The sequence below is a fragment of the Rhineura floridana genome, chromosome 11 (genome assembly GCF_030035675.1).
Source record: "Rhineura floridana isolate rRhiFlo1 chromosome 11, rRhiFlo1.hap2, whole genome shotgun sequence".
In the NCBI taxonomy this organism is placed as follows: Eukaryota; Metazoa; Chordata; class Lepidosauria; order Squamata; family Rhineuridae; genus Rhineura; species Rhineura floridana.
This window is the reverse complement of record NC_084490.1, coordinates 908649-928034: the sequence shown is the minus strand read 5'-3', so window position 1 is coordinate 928034 and position 19386 is coordinate 908649. Positions and strand designations below refer to the sequence as shown.

The following is a 19386-nucleotide window of genomic DNA, read 5'->3' as shown; positions in this document are numbered from 1 at the left end:
TCGTTTTCAAAGGTAACCCTACGTAGAGAGCATTACAGTAATCCAATCTAGAGGTTACCAGAGCGTGAATAACTGAGGCTAGGTTCTCCCTGTCCAGATAGGGTCGTAGTTGGGCTACCAGCCGAAGCTGGTAGAACGCATTTCGTGCCACCGAGGCTACCTGGGCCTCAAGTGACAGAAGCGGATCTAATAAGATCCCCAAACTACGGACCTGTTCCTTTAGGGGGAGTGTAACCCCATCTAGGGCAGGTCTGACATCAACCATCTGAGCAGAGGGCCCCCCAACTAGCAGCATCTCAGTCTTGTCAGGATTGAGTTTCAGTTTGTTTGCTCTCATCCAGTCCATTATCGCGGCCAGGCAGCAGTTCAGTACAGCAACAGCCTCACCTGAAGAAGATGAAAAGGAGAAATAGAGCTGCGTATCATCAGCATATTGCTGGAAACGCACTCCATAACTCCTGATGACCTCACCCAGCGGCTTCATATAGATATTAAAAAGCATGGGGGACAGAACTGAGCCCTGCGGGACCCCATACTGGAGCACCCAGGGACTCGAGTAGTGTTCCCCAAGCATCACCTTCTGGAGATGATTCCCAAGATAGGAGCACAGCCACCGCCAAGCAGTGCCTCCAACTCCTAAATCCGCGAGTCGCCCCAGAAGGATACCATGGTCGATGGTATCAAAAGACACCGAGAGATCAAGGAGAACCAACAGAGTTACGCTCCCTCTGTCTTTCTCCCGACAGAGGTCATCATACAGGGCGACGATGTGCCACGATGGCTGTGCTCTGCTCTGCCTCCACGGTCAAAGGCAACATGTGCCTGAATACCAGTTGCTGGACACGGCAGGAGGGAGAGCGCTGCTCTTGTGCTTAGATCCTGCTGCTTGTCAGCTCCTCATAAGAGGCACCTGAGTAGCTGCTGTGGGAACAGGATGCTGGACTAGATTTTTTGGGGGGGGGGGCTTTAGCCTGATCCAGCTTCTGTTCTTCTGCCCCTTGACCTCCCTCCCATTTCCTTTCTCTCCTTGGGCAGCGTTGCCCCATTCTGGAGTCTGTAGGTGGGTTTGGGGGGCTGTTTCTCGAATCCGTCTCCGCCACCAGGGATGGGATTCAGGATGGGGGAGGGGCTTAGTCCCATTTAGAGATGTAAAATTTCTGGAAAAAAACGGGTTTTTTGGGGGGGGGCGGGAAATGGAGATTTTCAGAAAAATTGAAAAAATGCAATATTGGCACTTTTTACAGATTGAAAGTCATTTTGTTACTTCAGGAACATAAAATGTAATTATGTACAAGTTGGTTTGGCATAAAATTATCACATTTGGTATATAAAAAGTACATTTTATTCAAACAATTATTACAAATCGAATTTACTTTTTAAAACTTTTACTTTTTCTTTTAACAAATGGAGCTACAAGCTCCTGAACTGTAAGGAACCTCTTTCGTTTTGCAAGTTTATGAGGAGCAGGCAAAAAACAATTTTAAAAAACCAGAAGGAACAATCAATAACAAAGAAAATTATTTGTCTCCGCTAGACCTCCACAGTGTTATTATTATTATTATTATTATTAATTAAATTTATATACCACCCCATAGCCGAAGCTCTCTGGGCGGTGCACAACAGACAAACAACCAATATACAATTAAAACCATATGTTAAACAACTTTAAAATAGATTCATTATAGCATAAATCGAACATAATTAAACACAGATAATAAATACTAAAATTAAATTAGTTAAAATATTAGGATGTGAAGACGTTAAGGTGTTAAAAATTACAATATTAAATATTAAAAGTATTAAAATATTGAATATCAAAATATTAAAATGCCTGGGAGAAGAGGAAGGTTTTTACTTGGCGCCGAAAAGACAATAATGTTGGCGCCAGGCGTACCTCATCAGGAAGAGTATTCCACAGTTCGGGGGCCACCACTGAGAAGGCCCTTTTTCTCGTTGTCACCTTCCGGGCTTCTCTCTGAGTAGGCACCCGGAGGAGGGCCTTTGATGTTGAGCGCAGTGTACGGGTAGGTTCGTATCGGGAGAGGCGTTCCAACAAGTATTGCGGTCCCAAGCCGTTTAGGGCTTTATAAGTTAAAACCAGCACTTTGAATCGAGCTCGGAAACATATGGGCAACCAGTGCAAGTGGGCCAGAGTCGGTGTTATATGATCGGACCGCCTAGTCCCTGTTAATAGTCTGGCCGCTGCATTTTGCACGAGCTGTAGCTTCCGAACCGTCTTCAAAGGCAGCCCCACCTAGAGTGCATTGCAGTAGTCTAGTTTAGAGGTTGCCAGTGCATGGACAACTGACGCAAGGTTGTCCCTGTCCAGATAGGGGCGTAGTTGGGCCACCAGCCGAAGGTGGTAGAAAGCACTCCATGCCACCGAGGCTACCTGTGCCTCTAGTGACAGGGATGGTTCTAAAAGAACTCCCAAACTACGGACCTGCTCCTTCAGGGGGAGTGCAACCCCATCCAGGACAGGATGAACATCCACCATCTGTTCAGGAGAACCACCTACTAACAGCATCTCAGTCTTGTCTGGATTGAGCCTCAATTTATTCGCTCTCATCCAGTCCATTACCGCAGCCAGGCATCGGTTCAGCACCTTGACAGCCTCACCTGACGAAGATGAACAGGAGAAGTAGAGCTGCGTGTCATCAGCATACTGGTGGCAACGCACTCCAAAACTCCTGATGATGGCACCCAGTGGCAGACATAAAGCACCCTTTCCCATAAAAAGAACTGAGAAAAAGGGGGGAGCAATATTCAGTTAAACACTTTATTCATCATGCTAAAATAAAACATTCCATAAACATTTTTCCAATTTTTCAGAAAAACAAACAAAAAAGGCTTCAGAAAAAAATGGGGGAAAAGGTTTTCCCTGGTTTTTCCCCTGGTTTTTTCCCCTCTCTAGTCCCATTTCAGTTGGGGAGACCTGGCAGGCAGGTTCTGTCTCCTGCTGAGGCTCTGGGCGGTTTTCCCAGGGGGGGGACAGATGGGCATGTGATGTTGCTTCCACTTCCTGCCACCCCCCCTCCCATTTGGGCTGACTTCCCTTTTGGCCTCATTGCCTGGAGCTCTTGGCCTGCCCTGCGTGGGTCGGGGGGGGGCTTTTCTGGAGGTGGCCTGTGGTTCTCCCCCCCCCAGCTCTCACTTTCCTGGCTTTTGGTCCCCACCCCCAGGGCCACCCTGCCAAGACCAGAGCCGTTTGGCGAGGAGCGCCGTCGCCCAGATCTCTTGCAGCTGTGGCAGGAGAGGGAGCGCCAGCAGCAGCAGCGGCCCCTGTGGAGCCAGGGGGCAGAGAAGCGAGAGAGGTACCCAGGCAGAGGGAGGGAGGGAGGGACGCGTAGGGGCTGCTCCTGGTGGGCCTGTTGCTTTTCCATGGGGAAGACAGGCCTCTTCCATGCAGTGCTCCAAGGGTTCCTGGAGCCGTGGCCCCCTTCCCCCAGCAAACATCCTGTAGAACTGCCTACCTGGCATGTGAGCAGCAGAAACATTTTCTACCGTGCAAGAGTCTCTCCTGATCGGGGATCAGCCAGTGCCCACAATCCGCTCCAGACCTGCCTGCAGTTGTGCTTCAAGGGATTCCTGGAGGCCATGATGGTGCCCGACAGATTAAGGCAGAAATTCTTCCAGATGCCTTTCTAGGGAGTGCACCATCTCGCCAACCCTCCGTTCATTCTCACCCATGCACAGGTGTCGTGTGAGACAGGCGGCTGTTCTTCATTTTATGGAAATATTTTTTGGGGGGGGGGTGCTGAGGAAAGGGGATTGACTAGCTGAAAGCCCCACAGTGCCTCTCAGAGGCAGGACTTGAATCCAGGTCCCCTTGGCTGCTACCACTATCACTCTCCTTTGCTACCTTTTTTTTTTAAAAGGAAGTTGGACTCCCTTTTTTAAAATCCAGAACTTGCTTGTTGGGGAAGGGGGTGTTGAGCAGACATCGGGGTGTAGTGTTGTACCCCCAAACTGTAACACCCCAGTGACACTGACTGGGCAGTTCTGGTCTGTCTTCCTGACTTGAGGCCTCTTTTCTCCTACGCAGCAGCCTGGTGGAGAGCAGCAACAGCGGCCTCTCCCAGCTGAAGTATCGGAGCCAGGTATGGCCAGATCAGAGCACGGGGAGTGTGTGGTGTGTGCGAGAGAGATATTGATAGATCGATCGTTGCATGTGACAATCTGTGTATACTTTCCATTCAGAAAATGTTTGTGCTTTCATGTGGCCCTGCAGTGATGACTGAACTGCCAGATGTGAGCACTTGCTCCGGTTGAATAACAATTCACAGAATTCAGGCGTCTTTCCTCCTCTCCCCACCTCCCACCCCCATCCCCTTTGATCACAGAGTGATGATCTCTCTCTTTTATTTATATAGGGACCTGAGCAGCTAGCTGGCTCCCCCAGGCAGCGCTCTGCAGGTAAGTACAGTGCAGGGCGTGCCTTCATTTTCAAGCGCAGTGCCTGGAGTGCAGGGTGGCGGGAGAGGGCACGTGCGATGAGCCTCTTGGCAAACAGAGGGCGAGGGGTGGCTTGGGTGTCCTCTTTTTTTGGTGCCAAAGCGGGGTGGGTGAGAGACCCGTGCATGTTGCAAAGCAGGAAGCTTGCGGGTTTTCTCTGGGAATGTACTGTCCATATGGCAGGGGGGACTAGGAGGTGCTGGGGCTCACTTTTCTGCTCCCTGACGTTTCTTGGGTGCTGTTTCTCTCTGTCCCCCAGTGTTAAGCCCTCTCTTCTTCCTCCGCCTGCCTTCCTCCCTCCTTTCCTTTGCAGATCCTGCTCACTCCCAGAATTTGACTGTTGCCCACCCTTCATCCCGTGGTGAGCCTGGCTCCGGGCAGAAACCATATAGCTTCCTTTTCCGCTCCTCATCACGAAACAGCGTCCAGCGGGGGGGCACTGGTGAGTGGCAAAGAGGGAGAAGCCTGCAGAAGAAAATGGCTTCTCTGTTGGGCAGAGTGGCGGCTGGTCCCTTGACAGTTGGTGCGAAGGCACCGTAGCCTGTGCACGCACACACTGTCCCAGGCCCCACTAGACAGTGGTAGGAATGGGCATAAACGCCTGGGACAGTCCCCAGAAGTCACCCTCATTTCACACTGTTGCGACATAGACAGACAGCAGTTGCATTGCTTGGAGCATTGGCTCAAGCAGACGAGCAGGGCTGTGACAGACTGTGTGGGATTTCCTCTTCTTTCTGGATATCGGCACCCAGAGAAACTGGTACCCTCTGAAGCCAGCTGTGGACTGAGATGTCCTGTCCACGCACTGTCCGTCAGGCTCCAAACGTATGTTCTATCTGGCAATGGCTGTCCAGAATCTTGGACCAGTGTTGTGAGGTGCACGGGATGGAATGTGGGTTCTCCTGCAGGTGCAGCTGGTGGTCTGGCCCTGGGCTTTACAGCTGTGCCTTCCCTCCCTCCTCAGCCTCTGAATGAGAAAAACTTTGAGCTTTTTCCCTCCCAGGTGCCCTCTCTCCTGATCTCTCCCCTTCCGAGCTCAACAACCACTTGAGGGCGCGCACTGGTTCGCAGGCCCTGGACGAGAGAGAGCTCACTATTCAGCTGCGTAAGGTATGGAGGAGTCAATGCTGCCGGCAGGCCCAGTTCGAAAGGCCCAGTACACATTGTTGTTTGTGCTGTAAACAAAAAGTCCTGTATCCAGTGATGGTAAACAAAGGCATCCTAAGCATGTAGGATTTGTTGCCCCGAGTATTTTGAGTAAGGACTGGGAGGCGGGGAAGAAGGAATGGGATGCCTTGAGATGAAGCAATAGCAGAACATGCTGAAAGTTGGAATTATTTTCCAATAAAAACTGGATTGTGCAACGTGCATAAATCATGCACATTTTTTCATATTTTGCTTAGCCATCCTTAATTATCCTGCCACTCTTGGTGACGGGTGAGGCCAAGAGCTATGCCCACCACCCCCTTCAGGCACTGGAAATTTAACCTGGGCTCTGTTGGAGTATTTTCACTCTTAATTTTGCTGCCATGAGGACTAGAAGCCTTTGTTTAAAAATAAAGCAGCTGCACCGGAGGATGCTGATGTTCTTTACCTAGATGCACCTAGAGAGTCCCTTCTTTGTCTTCTTTTCTGCCTCACTGATGGCTGCTTCTTTTCCCTTTCCTCTCTCTCAGGCAATTGAGTCCCAGCTGAACATCACCCTGGCCGAAGACTTGGGTGAGGCACTGGCCAACGGGGTAGTCCTGTGCCAGCTGGTGAATCACCTGCGCCCACGATCTGTGCCCTTCATCCACGTGCCCTCACCTGCTGTGGTGAGCCTTTGGGTGGGGAGAGGAGGCCGCCGTACTTCCAAGTCCACAAGGGTATTTCCGGGAGTCCTCTAGGCTGGGCTGGATCTTCATCCCCAAGTGGCAGGGGCTAGATTGGGCCATTCATTCATGCATTGGCGATCACTCGTGGCCGAGTAAGATTGTCTTCCAGGGTACGGTCTTTAACAGTGGGTCCGAAAGTGACTGTGGAGGCCGATTCTGGATCCACACGGCCTCCCACAGCGAGGATATAGGTTTCCAGATGGGAGATGGTTGCGATGAGGATTTGCTTGACGTCCCTTTCACCCTGTACTCATGCTTCTTCAAAGTCCGTAGCACCTTTGATAATGGCCGACCTCCAATTGGGACGCTCATGGGCCAAGGCTTCTCAGTTCTCGATGCTCATGTTACATTGTTTTATATTAGCTTTGAGAGCATCTTTAAACCTCTTTTGCTATCCACCGATTTTCCATTTTCCATCCTTAAGTTGGGAGTAAAGTAGGCCAGGACAGACACAGGAAGCCGCTTTTATGCAGAGCCAGATCACTGGCCAGTCTAGCTCACTATTGTCCACCCTGAGAGACATCAGTAGTTCTCCAGAGTATCAGATCAGGAGTCTCTCTCAGCTGAAACCTGGAACCTTCTGCATGCAAAGTGGGTGCTCTTCCCACCAAGCTATGGCCACTTCCCCTTAAACACCGGCTGGACTGACGTTCCCTTTTCTCCCCTTCTGGGTTCCTCTCACAACAGCCCAAGCTGAATGCTGTCAAAAGCCGGAAGAATGTGGAGAGCTTCTTGGCTGCCTGTCGCCAGTTGGGGATCTCAGAGGTGAGACTGGGCTTGCACGTGCCCGATGGTGGTGGGCTGGGAGGAAGGGCGTGGCCTGGGCAATGGAGCACCCTCCTTTCGGGAGTGACCCCAACCTCCACGCACTCTTGGTACACACACTCCTTCCATTCCCACTTTCACACAGACCCTCCACTTCTGAGTAGGGCTTGGAAACCCCCTCCCCCCAGCCATGTTTTGCTATTCCCCGTTAACATTCCTGCGTGTCTCTCTGCCTGCTTTTATTTTTTTGTCGTCCTGTGTTCCCCCCCCCTGCTGCCACAGGTCTCTCTTTGTTCCGCCTCCGAGGTCGCCCTCCTCCTGCAAGGCAGTGTCCGTGGCTTGCTCCTCCTCCTTGAGGCCCTGCTGCCGCCGTTGCTGCCGCCACCACCACAGCTCCATCCCGGGGCAGAGAGGCCTCTTGCCCCCCCCGCAGCTCTCTCTGAGCCGCTTGCTGGCTTTGGCGTCTTCTATGTCGTCGTCATGCTGCTGCTGTACTTGGCCTATCGCAACCTCTGCTGCTGTTGAGCGGGGGTGGGGAGGAGGAGAGGGGCTTCCTCAGCTGCGGCTGCCGCCTTGCGGGATCAGGTCCCTTGGGTGGGGCCTGGCCCAGTGCTGGAGATCCCCCTCCGTCCCCCCACAACCCCACATGTTGGCTTGTCCTTCCTGCCTTGACTTCCAGGTCAGGCTTTTGCACAGACTCCACCCTAAAGGGGTACAGGGTGAGGTTAGCAATGCAGTTGGGGGGGGAATCTCTTTTTCTCGTGGGGCCCATGAAGCCAGCACACTCTCATTGCCATCTCCCCACCACAGTTGCCCAAAGTGAGCCCTTCCTTCCTTCACCAGTCTGAAGGCAGCCTCCCCCCCCCCGTAGGGCAGGCACTTGTGCTGGCAGAGCCCTGACTTGGTGCCGTGCAGCTCCTGCCCACCTCGGCTTCCCCACCTCGGCTGTGCCTTGTTCCATAGCAGAGGTCTCCCCCTCTCCATTGTGCGTGCACATAAACCGCCTTGCACTAATCCACGAGTGCCTGCCATGGGTATCTGTGCACACGTGGTGGGTATGTCAAGTGGCTGTGGCGAGGGGCACCAGTATAGCCCTGCACACACCCTCCCACCTGGCAGCCTGATGAATCCCTTGCCCACTGCTTACAGCAAGAGCAGGGCCCTTCAACACTCCGGCGGCCTCACGCCTTTCGTTGCTGCTGCCACCACACACGCCTCTCCTGCGGGATTCAGAACTGCCAAATAATTTGCCTTTGCCCTTCTGGCCAAGAGTTGTTGCCCCCTCCCCTGCTTTGGGAAAATCTTCTTTGCAGACACTGCAGGCTTCTCCCAGCAACTTGAGGAACTCTGCCCCAAAGTGAGGTGCGAGGGGCTTCCCAGTTCCCTTCCACCTCCTAGAGGAGTGTCTGTTCTGGTCCTTTGGGGGGGGGGCTTCCAGGCAGGTGAATCCAAGACATTTCTAGGTTTGGGGACTAAATACTTGCAGCCTTCCCAGGGACCCTCTGGTGAGTCAGTCACACTGCACTTGTCATAATAGCCGTGTAGTTCTTGGCTACCTGGGAAACATTTTCTGAATCTTTGCAACTTTCACTACTCTGAACTCCCCCTCCCCCCTTTTGGTGCCACGGGGTGTGTGTGTGGCTGCCTGGATGCAGAGTTCCTCCCTTCATGTACATGTGCACTTTCCAGAGGTTCACTGAGACAGCTGCGGGGAGGGAGGAGGATTCTGTATGGGGAAACGACGTTACTTCCACATGAAAGAAGTATTTAGCTGTGCTTGGCTGGGAACACTGTCCCCTCCATGATACTTCTGGTATGGTAGGTTCTTGGAAGTACGCGGAGGGCCTTAAAAAGCCAGTTTTAACAGAAATGCCTTAATTCAGGGCAAAAGTGACTTTCTTCCCCATCCTGGGGGTCTTTAGTCTGGATTCTGTTCTCAAATTTTAGCCCCTTTCTAGTCTCACTCCCCATTTGCTGCCTTAAATATATTAAATTATACATATATATTTTATATGAATATATATATATATATTTGAAGAGAATTATGGAATATTGTAAAGATTTTGTCTTTCTAAGCATGTACAGAATTGTAAATATTTTGTGTTCACTATTTATCATCTTCTACCTCAGAGGGTAGAAAATTCCTTCTAAAGGGCTCCAGTGATTTCCCTCATTCTTTTTGGCTGTACATTCTCATTTTGTGTGTTTCTGCTTTTGTTGTGCTCTTCTCTCCAGAGGTGGCTCCTACGTTTGAGGTTTTTTCCTTGTTTCACTTCTGTACATTGTAAAATATCAAGAAAAAAAGATTTTTCCCCAAAAGACAGCTGCTGCCGCCGCCTTGTGACCTTTTTAATGTTCTCTTTGCTTGGCATTTTTGATTTTCCTTGTTTCTACTTCATGTCGCCATAGAGGCTGGTTGAGTTTGTTTCTGCAATTACTGCTGATGGTGGCGTCTGTCCATGTCTAGATATATGTCCTGCCAAGAGCCATGCTGCTCCCTCCCTTCTGTCCCTGCCTGACCCAGAGGGCTGTTGACCCTTAGAGTACCTGCAGGAACAGAGACAGTCGGTAGATAAGTAACCACGTTGTGTACATCCACTTTGGAAATGGCAGTTGCTATGCAATCCTCAGAGAAGTTAAGCTTGGCTGCAGCAAAGAGTAGGCAAAACTGTTCCTGCTTCAAGAGCTACATGAAATGACCCCCCTGCAAGGCAGGGCTAAGTTTCTTTCCCTGAAAGGGTTCAGTCTGAAGATGAAAAGTAAAAGGGTGAAGGTGGGGAAAAGTAACACACACACCCCTAGCTTGGCCTCAGTCATGGGATTGCCAGGGCATATATCTCAACCCTCAAGGACCAGCCGGGCCCTTCAAGCTATGTCAAGTCTGACAGTGGTGAGGGGCCAGAGTTAGGAGTTTGATTTTTGGCAGAGACGAGGGGGTGAGGTAGAGGGGAAGAGGGTTGTGGGGGGGTGGAAATGGGGGCCAGCAGAGTGTGGGGAACCTTTTTAGCTCAGGCTTGGGTGGGGCATTTGCCTTGGTGTCATAGTGACATCAGCAGCTGCTGCACTTTGAAGCCCCAATTGTCAGGACTTGGAAGAGCAGCTGGATGGTCGAAAGCCCTTTGCAAGCGGCAGCCCCGCGTTGCTCCTTAAAACTGGGGATCAAAGAGGTTTAAAGAGCAGCCCAGGGTTGTTTGCAAGGGGACCTTTTCCTGCCCCCCCCATGGGCCAAGAGTCCCTTCCCTTGTTCTACAGGACTGTCCAGGGAGGGAGGGTAGGTGGCGGGCGCGAAGGCGTGTCCACGTCCACACGCTTTCAGTCTGTCAGGGGGGGGGTGTCATCCTTCTGGCAAAGGGGCCTGGCCCAGCTGCTCCTTTCCTCGATGCGCTCAGGGAAGAGGGTGCCCTAACTTCCGTGCCCTCCCCAGGATTCCCTCTGCTCCCCCCACCACGTGCTGGAAGAGGAGGGCCTGCCCCGCGTGGCCGCCGTAGTTCAGACGCTGCTGGGAACGGGCTGCGCTTCCTCTGCTCTGGGGCCCTGGAAGACGGGGCTGGCCTAAGGCAGCCTGGCGCTCGGGCCGACAGCAAAGCGGAAACCTGCCAAGGCGACGCTGTGAACCTCTCCCGGTTGTTGCTCAGAGATCTCGGCCGGGCGGCTGCCGCAGAGGAGGGCTTGCGCTTTCCACACTACGCAGAGACAGAGGCCGCAACCTGGAGCGCTCCTTCCACGCAGGCCGGGTCGGCCGGATCTCCGCCCTCGAAGCACCCGCGAAAGGACAAGGGGCGCCTGTGCCTCTGGGCATGCTTGTCGCTTTGCGCCTCCCGCCCTCCAGCGAAGCCCCCTCCGGGCCGGGACTCCACGACGTCACCGGTGCAGAGCAGCACAGAGCCCGCGCCCCTCCCGCGCTCCACCGCTGTGTTCCCGCAGGGGCCAGCCACGTGCCCCAAAGGGGCGCGCGAGTTGGCGATCCTGCAGTTGTCACAAAGGGCGGGGGCCCGCCTCCTGCTCGAGGGGAGCCACGCCCACTGCGGAGAGGGAGGGAGAGTACCCTATTTGTTGCCGCTTCCAACTGGCAGAAGTTCGACGCGGCGCCAGGAGGGGGTGGGGTTTCCACCTCCCTCAACTCCGCCCCTTTACGGGGCCCACGTGACCCCTGCCTGCGTCGCGGCGTAACCCACAGGCCTCGCCTCGAGCGCTGACGCCTTTCCCTTGAAGGGCGGCGTCCTGGCGTCACTCGGCGTGCGAGCGGGCGGGGCTTCCGCGGCGGCGAAGATGGCGGAGTTGGACCTGCTGGGCTCGATCCTGAGCTCCATGGAGCCGCCCCCGGCGCTCGGGGACCGCGAGGCGCGCCGCGCCAAGGGTGAGAGAGAGGGAGGGGGCGCCGACACGGGGGTTGGGCGGCGGAGAGGAGCGCGGGAGGGAAGCCACGCCCCCTTTCGCCTTGTCGGGGGAGGGACTCAGGAGTCCCGGTGCGGGCACAAGGTGGGAGGGAGGAGAACCCAGGAGTCCGAGCCCCCTTCCTCCTCCTGCAGCCTCCATGACAGTCTTCTTCTCCCGCCCGTTCTGTCAGGCGACAGCAGACCCCAGACCCGCCCGCCCCCCATATATAAATAAACGAAATCTGGAGGTCTGCGAGGAGTTCTTCGCCCCCCCCCGTGAACCAAGCACCAAAACATACTAATTTAGGAAAGGGGGGCCAGGAGGTTCCCCCTCCCCATTCTGGCCTTCCAGACGAGCAGGGATCCCCGCCCCCCCGAAAGCCCGCTTCTGTGGTGTCTCCAGTGGGACTCGGAGGGAGGGAGGGAGGGTGAGGGTGGTCCCAGCTTGGTCCGGTCCCATGGCCCCTGCTTGCCCCAGGGAGGCTGCGCGACCTCCTGGGTTGGGGTGGATGAAGATGAGCAAGTTGAAACTTAGGCAAGGTGAGGGAACCGCTGGCTCTAGCCTGCATATTGGGGGGGGGGAGAGAGACCTTTTTGGTTCCATGGGCCAGATCCTCATCGAGATGATGAACAGGCAGATTGTCCCGCCCACCTGTCAAAATCCCTTGCGTGGGGCAGGCGCTTGGGCACTGTAGTGCAAGGGGTGTTGCTGGCCCTAAGCTCGGTGCTTTTGGAAGGGCCAGGCTGGCAAAGTACTTCTTTTTACTCTTCCCAGGGGAGAGATAAAGAAGCCCACACTGAACAGGTTTTTTGGGCTGGACATGCCTCTTCGGCTGGGAACAGTCTCAGGCATTCCGATGAGCAGAATTTAACCCCCACTCAGCAGCTGAGGAACACAAATTAAGCCCCTCAGCAAGTGCAGTATTGAACCCAGCTTGTCAGCTGATACCAGTGGAGGGGTACGGTTTGGGGGAAATGGCCCTGCAGGCCAAACCTCATGGGCTGGAGGTTCCCCACCTCTGTTGTAGAGGACCAGGCGTCACGATTTGAAGGACTCAGCAGTGTCAGGGAAGTAGAAGCCGTGGCCAGGAGTGTGTTTCTCCGCCCTCAGTTGCAACTCTGTTTAGAGAGACCAGATCTGACCTCAGTTGTCCACACACTGGTCACATCCAGACTGGACTACTGTCATACACTGTACATGGGGCTGCCTTTAAAGACAATTCAGGGACTTCAGATGGCACAAAACGTGGCTCCCCAACTATAGGTTAGAACCAGACACCTAGAACATATTACTCCAATACTGTACCACCAGCTGGACCGGTTGCTAGGGCATTTCCAAGCCCAATTCAAAGTACTGGTTATGACATCTGAAGTCCTGAATCATTTGGAACTGGTCTACTTAAAGGACCACTTGCACTCAGACACTTGTAACGGGGCCTTCTCAGCAGTGGCTTGCAGTTATGGCACTGTTCCCAGTGAGATCAGGCAGACCCTATTCATTGCAACCTTTAGGCGGACCTTGAAGACTCATTTTTTCTTCATGTCTTTTAATGGCTAATGTAAACTACTGTCATAAACTGGGGATATTTTAAAGATATTGTACTTTGCTCTCAGGTTTCTCAGTTGAAAAAACTGTTCTCATTTTGTTTATTAAAAGTACTTTAAAAAGTGGTTATGTTGTATGTTCCAATGGTACTTGTAAAACTTAGGAGTTTGGGATTTTGTTGCTGTTTGATTCCTGTTTGTAAATTTAAAAAGAGGGAAATAAATTGGGGATTTTATATTGGGTCTGGATGAGTTTATGTTGTTTTGCTTTCTAGATGTTAGTACTGTTATGAAGCAAGTATTTTAAATTGTTTTATACTGTATTTTGCAATTCATGTGTATTATATGCTGTAAGGCGCTTTGTTGAGAATATTCTTGAAAAGTGGATTATAAATCCATTAAACAGAAGGGAACCAGTTTACGTTGTATACCTTGTATGAAGTCTCTCATCAAAGACTCCTGAGTAAGCTTTGCAGTCATGGAACAAGAGGAGAGGTCCTCTTGCAGATCAGGAACTGGCGAGGAAACAGAAAGCAGAGAGCAGGAATAAATGGACAGTTCTCCCAATGGAGGGCTGTAGAAAGTGGAGTCCCCCAAGGATCGATATAGAGACCTGTGCTTTTTAACTTGTTCATAAATGATCTAGAGTTAGGGGTGAGCAGGTGAGTTTGCTGATGATGCTAAATTGTTCAGGGTTAGTGAAACAAAAAGGGATTATGATGAACTCCCAAAGAATCTCTCCAAATAGGGCAAATGGCAAATGCGATTAAATGTCAGCCTTTGTAAAGTGATGCACGTTAGGGGCAAAGAAAAATCCTCATTTTGCATACACCTTCATGGGGTCTGAACTGGGGGTGACTGACCAGGAATGAGACCTTGGGGCTGTAGTGGAGAGCTCGTTGAAGATGTTGACCAAGTGTGTGACAGCTGCGAAAAAGGCCAATTCCATACTAGGGATCATTAGGAAAGATATTGAAAAGAAAACTGTCGTTATATAAATCTATGGTGCATCCACAGTTGGAATACTGCATACAGTTCTGGTTGCCTCACTTCCAAAAGGGTATTGTAGAGTTGGAAAAAGATTCAGAAAAGGAACGTAAGCAGAGTCCTGTAGCTGGATCAGGCCAAAGCAGGCCCATCTAGTCCAGCATCCGGTTCTCCCAGTGGCCAGCCGGATGCCTGCGGGGAACCCAAAAGGCCAACCAAAATGAGGAAAGGTTTCATCATTGGGGGTGTTTTAGTTTAGAGCAAGGGCGAGCAAGAGATGACGTGACAGAGGTGTATAAAATTATGCACGGCATGTAAAAAGCAGATTGAGAAAAGTGTTTCTCCCTCATAACACTGGAACTCTTGGACATCCAATGAAGCTGAAATTTGGAAGATTCAGGACAGACAAAAGAAAGTCCTTCACACAGACAGCGCATAGTTAAACTATGGAACTTGCTTCCACAAGAGGCATTGATGGCCACCAACTTGGATGGCTTTAAAAGTAGATTAGAGACATGCATGGAGGATAAGGCTATGAATGGCTACTAGCCACAGTGGCTATGGTCTCCTTCTACTGTCAGAGCAGTGTGCCTGTGAATACCAGTAGCTGGAAACCGCAGGAGGGAAGAGTGTTCTGATGCTCTCAGGTCCTTTATACGGGCTTCTCATTGGGGCTTCTGGCTGGTCACGGTGAGAACATTGTGAAGGCCCCCTTGGGCTTGATCCAGGGCTGCAGCTCCCGGGCTTTTCCAATGTTCTAAAATAAAACAGCTTTTGCCTCTCAGTTTGGAACTGGCTGGACAAGCGACCCCTTTCTGCCATTTGGTGACTAGGGCTAGAATTGGGAGCAAGGGCCCCCCTGGTGGCAACTCTTCAGTGCTGTTCTTCCTAGGGTTCCCCAAGCCCCCCTCCTGACTCCCACCCATCTCTCTGTCCCCTCCACAGAGCAAACTGCTCGGCTGAAGAAGTTGCAGGAGCAAGAGAAACGCCTGAAAGTCGAGTTCAGGAAACGGGTCTGTTCTGTTCTCTCCTCTCCCCCGTCACCCCCTCCCCCCAGTCACATGCCCCCAACAAGTCCAGGTGGAGACATGGGGGTCATTCCCTTTTTGCATCTCAACTCTTACTGGTTGCAATGCCTTCTCTGTGCCCCCCCCCAATGTTTCAGATGGAGAAGGAGGTGTCTGATTTCATCCAGGACAGCAACCAAAGCAAGAAGAAGTTCCAGCCCATGAACAAGATTGAGCGCAGCATCCTGTGAGTCAAGTTTGGCAGGCAGGGAGTGAAGGAAGGGGCAGCTTCCTTCCAGCCCCAGGTGAAGCACTCCGTCTTGGCTGCCTCTTCCCAAAATCTGATAGCGGTCCTCATTTCCACCTTCCTGTTTCAGACACGATGTGGTGGAAGTGGCAGGCCTTACCTCCTTTTCCTTTGGCGATGATGAGGAATCACGATACGTCATGATTTTTAAGAAGGCAAGTGGGAGATCTGTGGCTCCTGCCATCTCTATGTCCTTGCTGGGAGTCACGTCACTCCTCTGTCCCAGCGTGGAGGGTCCAGGTTTTCTAGCCCACATTCCTATTGCATCGTCTGTCTCTCAGGAATTTGCCCCATCAGATGAAGAGCTGGAGGCCTACCGTCAGGGAGAAGAGTGGGACCCACAGCAGGCTGAGGAGAAGCGCCGGCTCAAGGTGTGTGGCTTTCCTTCACGGGGACAGGGTTGGGGTCATTGAGTGAGGTCTGTGACTGCTGCCAGGGCGCTGCTGGGAGTATCTGAAAACTGCGGAGCCAGAGAGAAACCTCCCACCACTTCCACCTATTAACCAAGAGGATGTTTGGGCACAGGTCAGAACAGGCACGGCCTCAAGGGGCATCAAGCATGTTCCATTAACCATGCAGTGCTACGAATTTGTGCTTGGAAGCCAGCATTACTCGTAGTTTGTGAGTGTAATTTGAGGGTGGCTAATCAACTGCCAGTCTCCCCTCCCCAACTCTCCTCATTTTCTACATTTATTTACAAGCTAGCAGACCTTTTGGATTCTTGGAAACTGCCCTTGAGCCTCCTCTCCAGCTTACCCCTATTACTCATTGCAAACATTTACCCCATTTGTGGAGAACAAAAGGCTGCTGCGGTGCTCAGTCATTCTCCACCTCCCTGCCATGTTCCTTCTGATCAGTCACAATTGGGGAACCTTCCTCCTGTCAAGGGCTAAAATTCCCTTGGAAGTGATCTCATAGGGGCCGCATGCAGATGGATGGGGCTGGAGCTACCCAATGCACACTCTGCGTTAAGATCCTCAATCCCACCCCACACACAGTTTCTCTTTAGAGCTGAGAGAGAGTGAGAGAGAGAAACAGTGTTAGACAGTGAGGGTCAGGAAAGAGAGAGCCGTTGTGGGAGCACGTGTGATGCATCTTACTGACTGACGTATTTCTCCTTCACTTCCTCTGCCACCTCGTTTTTGCCTCCCTCTCATCCCTTCCTTTCCTTGGGGGCCCATCCGTGGAGCAGAGGAGCTGCAGTGTCCTTGGGTTGGGCCCTGAGTGCCTCCCTATCTTTGCTCTCATTACGCTTGCGGCAGCTGGATTATTCTCTTCATGTGGTCTGCAGCAGTTTAGCTGTCCCGAGGAGGGGAACAGGCAGAGAGATTGGAACCCTCCCATGGCTAGAACGTGTATCTGAAGGACCCTCTAGCCATTCTGCTTTGTGGTTGCGCCTTACGCCTGCAGCTGTATCTCTGCTTGGTGGGCGAGGGGAACAGGAGACTCGGGCGCAACCTGTGGGGTGGCCCACTCCTGTAATAAATGGATCAGAGAAACCATAGGGCCGTTCAGCGGCCAAAATGGAGAGCTTGCTCTCCTCGAGTTCCTTCTGGGGGGGGGGGCTTGGGGTCCCTTCCCTGCTCCCTCTCCCCTGTTTTTAAATTGGTGGGCTGTCGGTAGCTTTCCTTCTTGCTCTCCAATGTCCTCCAGGAGCTGGCTCAGAAGCAGGCTGAAGAAGAGGCGCTGAAAGGTCCAACAGTGGTGAACCCCAACACAGACTTCAAAGACAAATACAGCCACCTCATTGGGAAGGTGGCCGCAAAGGACGCTGCCCACACTGTGGAGGCCAACAAGGCCTATGGCTGTGGTGAGTCAGCATTACGTGTGTACTGGTTGATGGCTGGGGGGGGGGGCTCGAAAGAGGGCCTTCTCCTGGCTAGGTTCTGATGGAGGGAGGTACCCCCTCAAGGCTCCTGTTGCGGAATTGCTCTTTAGAGCAACCTTTGCCAACTTGGTGCCCTCCAGATGTTTTAGACTACAACTGCCATCAGCATGTGCTGGCTTGGGGCTGATGGGAGTTGTAGTCCAAACCATCTGGAGGGCACCAGGTTCGTAAATGCTGCTTTAAAAGCTCCTGTGTCCTTTGGAGAGTGCCGGGTTTTGTGTGTCTGCTTGTAGCTGAGCTAACAGATTCTTGGCTGCCATCAATTCCTTTCCTTTTTACCTTGCAGTTCCCGTTGCCAACAAGAGGGACACGCGCTCCATTGAGGAGGCCATGAACGAGATCCGGGCAAAGAAACGTCTGCGCCGGAGTGAGGATGAGGGCCCCGCTCCGGCGGCCAATAGCTCGTAGAATTGTGGTTGTTGTAGTGATTGGGCTGGCACTGCCTGACGTCCCCCTCCCTGCTTGATTATTTCAGGGACTGCCTCCAGAGCTGCTATTTTGTGAAACCTGTTTGGGGTGCTTCAGAGCGGATTAGGAGGAGTGGGAGGGGACGTCACAGGGCATCCCTACCTCCCAAGATGTGCCCCCCCCTCCGTTGGCCTTCTGAGAATTTTAACAGATAATCTAGGATTGCATTTTAATACTGGCAGGCGAGGGAGAGCATTATTTTAACGTTTTACTGTCTTGGTGAGAAAGGACCAAGATGGATGGTCCACCCCAAGCTAGCAAGGTGAGATAGTCTGTGTGTGTGTGTGCGTATTTTTTGGAGAATGTATTAAGAGAAGAAATAATATATCCCCTCCCCCAAACAATTTCTTTTTTGTGCTGCTGTTCAAGTCTCCTCCTCAACTGAAGTTGCTCCTTTTAACCGATAGAGGAAGTCTTGTAGTGTGCTTTTTCTCACTAGAAAACTTGGTTGTGGTCTTGCAGCCCCACCCCCAACCTTCCCCCAACTCAAACTCCCCTCTTCCTCACCCCACCCCCAAGTTTCCTACCATGGCAGTACCACTCCTCTCCACAAGGGGGGGTTGTCCACAGAGCTGCAGTATTGTCTGTGCCCCACCAGGGGGAAGGCCACCTCTCCGTGCTTTTCTGTTGCTTCCCCTTCTCCCCACCAGAGGGAGAAATTGCTGAGAGCCCTCCTTGCAGTACTGCCTTCTTTGCAGTAGATGTCGCAGTTGCTCCTCTTCAGTTCCACTTGTTCACCTATTGCACCCCTAAATCCTGTTGGGATTGCCCAGTTGACACACTGCAAATGAGTTAAGGGAGGGTGTAGGACAAAAAGCCCTCTTTTTCCCCCTATGGGGTGTAGGTGCTGCAGTTGAGGGCAAGGGGCCTCTTGAAGGAAGAGCTGTAGGGGTCTCTGCTGCACCTGGAAGGAGGGTCCCTTTGTCTGTGGCCAGATTGGGGCTCTCTCTTTTGGGGTCTGGCAGCACAAGTGTGAAACTCCCACGTTGCTTTTCATTCCTTTGCTCTCCTCCAGCATCTTTGCTGGGTCTGGAGTTCTATTAAGTGTATAAATATAGAGTTGGATTTTCTCGCCTTGCCGTCCTGCCATTTGGGGCTCCACTCAGTCTGCCCAGGACTCCAAGGAGCCCAGCTGTAAATGCTGCAGTGGGAGGTGCAATTGCTGCTGGGGCAGAGGGGTGTCTGTATTCCATTAAAGGCTTGTTTTGAATGCTGCTGTGTCTCTGCCTCTTAATGTTTTGAGTCCCCTGTCCCAGCTCCTAAAATGTTGGGTTGGAAAGAAGATAACTTGAGCGACTACAGTAGAGGTTTATGCTACCCTGGAACTTTGGATCGCCCTTGAAATTAATAGGCCATAGATCCCAGAGCAAGCAAAAACAAGTGTTGGTTGCCTGCTGTGTCGTTCCTTGATGGGTTGTCCCGTTGGCAGGTGGGGGAGCACCTGTGGCCCTCCCGGTGGTGTTGGGCTTCTGTCCACTGCCATCAGCATGGCCTCTGGCCAGGGACGATGGGCGCTGTAGTCCAGCAACAACTGGAGGCCACCATCTTCCCTCCGCCCTGGCTCAGGTGGCCTTGGGCAGGCTTAGCCAGGTTTGCCGTAATGGATGAGCAGGCCCAGAGGCCAGCATGCTGCTGCATGCTTACGGCTGGGGGAATATACAGTGGGAGCACTGCACTCAGGCCGTTTGTGGGCACTGTGGGAAATGGGATGCTG

The 19386-nt window shown here is 52.5% G+C and overlaps 2 protein-coding genes across 5 annotated transcripts in view; both read left to right on the top strand.

Moving 5' to 3' along the window:
- LRCH4 (leucine rich repeats and calponin homology domain containing 4) overlaps window positions 1–10661 on the top strand; it is a 52877-nt gene extending 42216 nt beyond the window's left edge. For 3 of the 4 annotated variants that reach the window (XM_061590848.1, XM_061590851.1, XM_061590850.1), the window contains 8 exons: window positions 3183–3314; window positions 4046–4100; window positions 4374–4416; window positions 4769–4897; window positions 5459–5565; window positions 6132–6269; window positions 7017–7094; window positions 7377–9417. In XM_061590848.1, coding sequence (XP_061446832.1) covers window positions 3183–3314; window positions 4046–4100; window positions 4374–4416; window positions 4769–4897; window positions 5459–5565; window positions 6132–6269; window positions 7017–7094; window positions 7377–7619 — 925 coding nt within the window. In that variant the 3' untranslated portion in view covers window positions 7620–9417. Of the gene's footprint in view, window positions 1–3182; window positions 3315–4045; window positions 4101–4373; window positions 4417–4768; window positions 4898–5458; window positions 5566–6131; window positions 6270–7016; window positions 7095–7376; window positions 9418–10518 lie in introns of those variants that run through there. The other variant, XM_061590849.1, reaches the window with a different exon arrangement.
- Window positions 10662–11276: 615 nt separating this feature from the next.
- SPAG7 (sperm associated antigen 7) lies at window positions 11277–18886 on the top strand. Its single transcript, XM_061590854.1, has 7 exons — window positions 11277–11451; window positions 14948–15015; window positions 15168–15256; window positions 15387–15471; window positions 15598–15687; window positions 16970–17126; window positions 17491–18886. The coding sequence occupies exons 1-7, from the start codon at window positions 11364–11366 to the stop codon at window positions 17610–17612; spliced, it is 699 nt and encodes a 232-aa protein (XP_061446838.1). The 5' UTR covers window positions 11277–11363; the 3' UTR covers window positions 17613–18886.
- The last annotated feature ends 500 nt before the right edge of the window (window positions 18887–19386 follow it).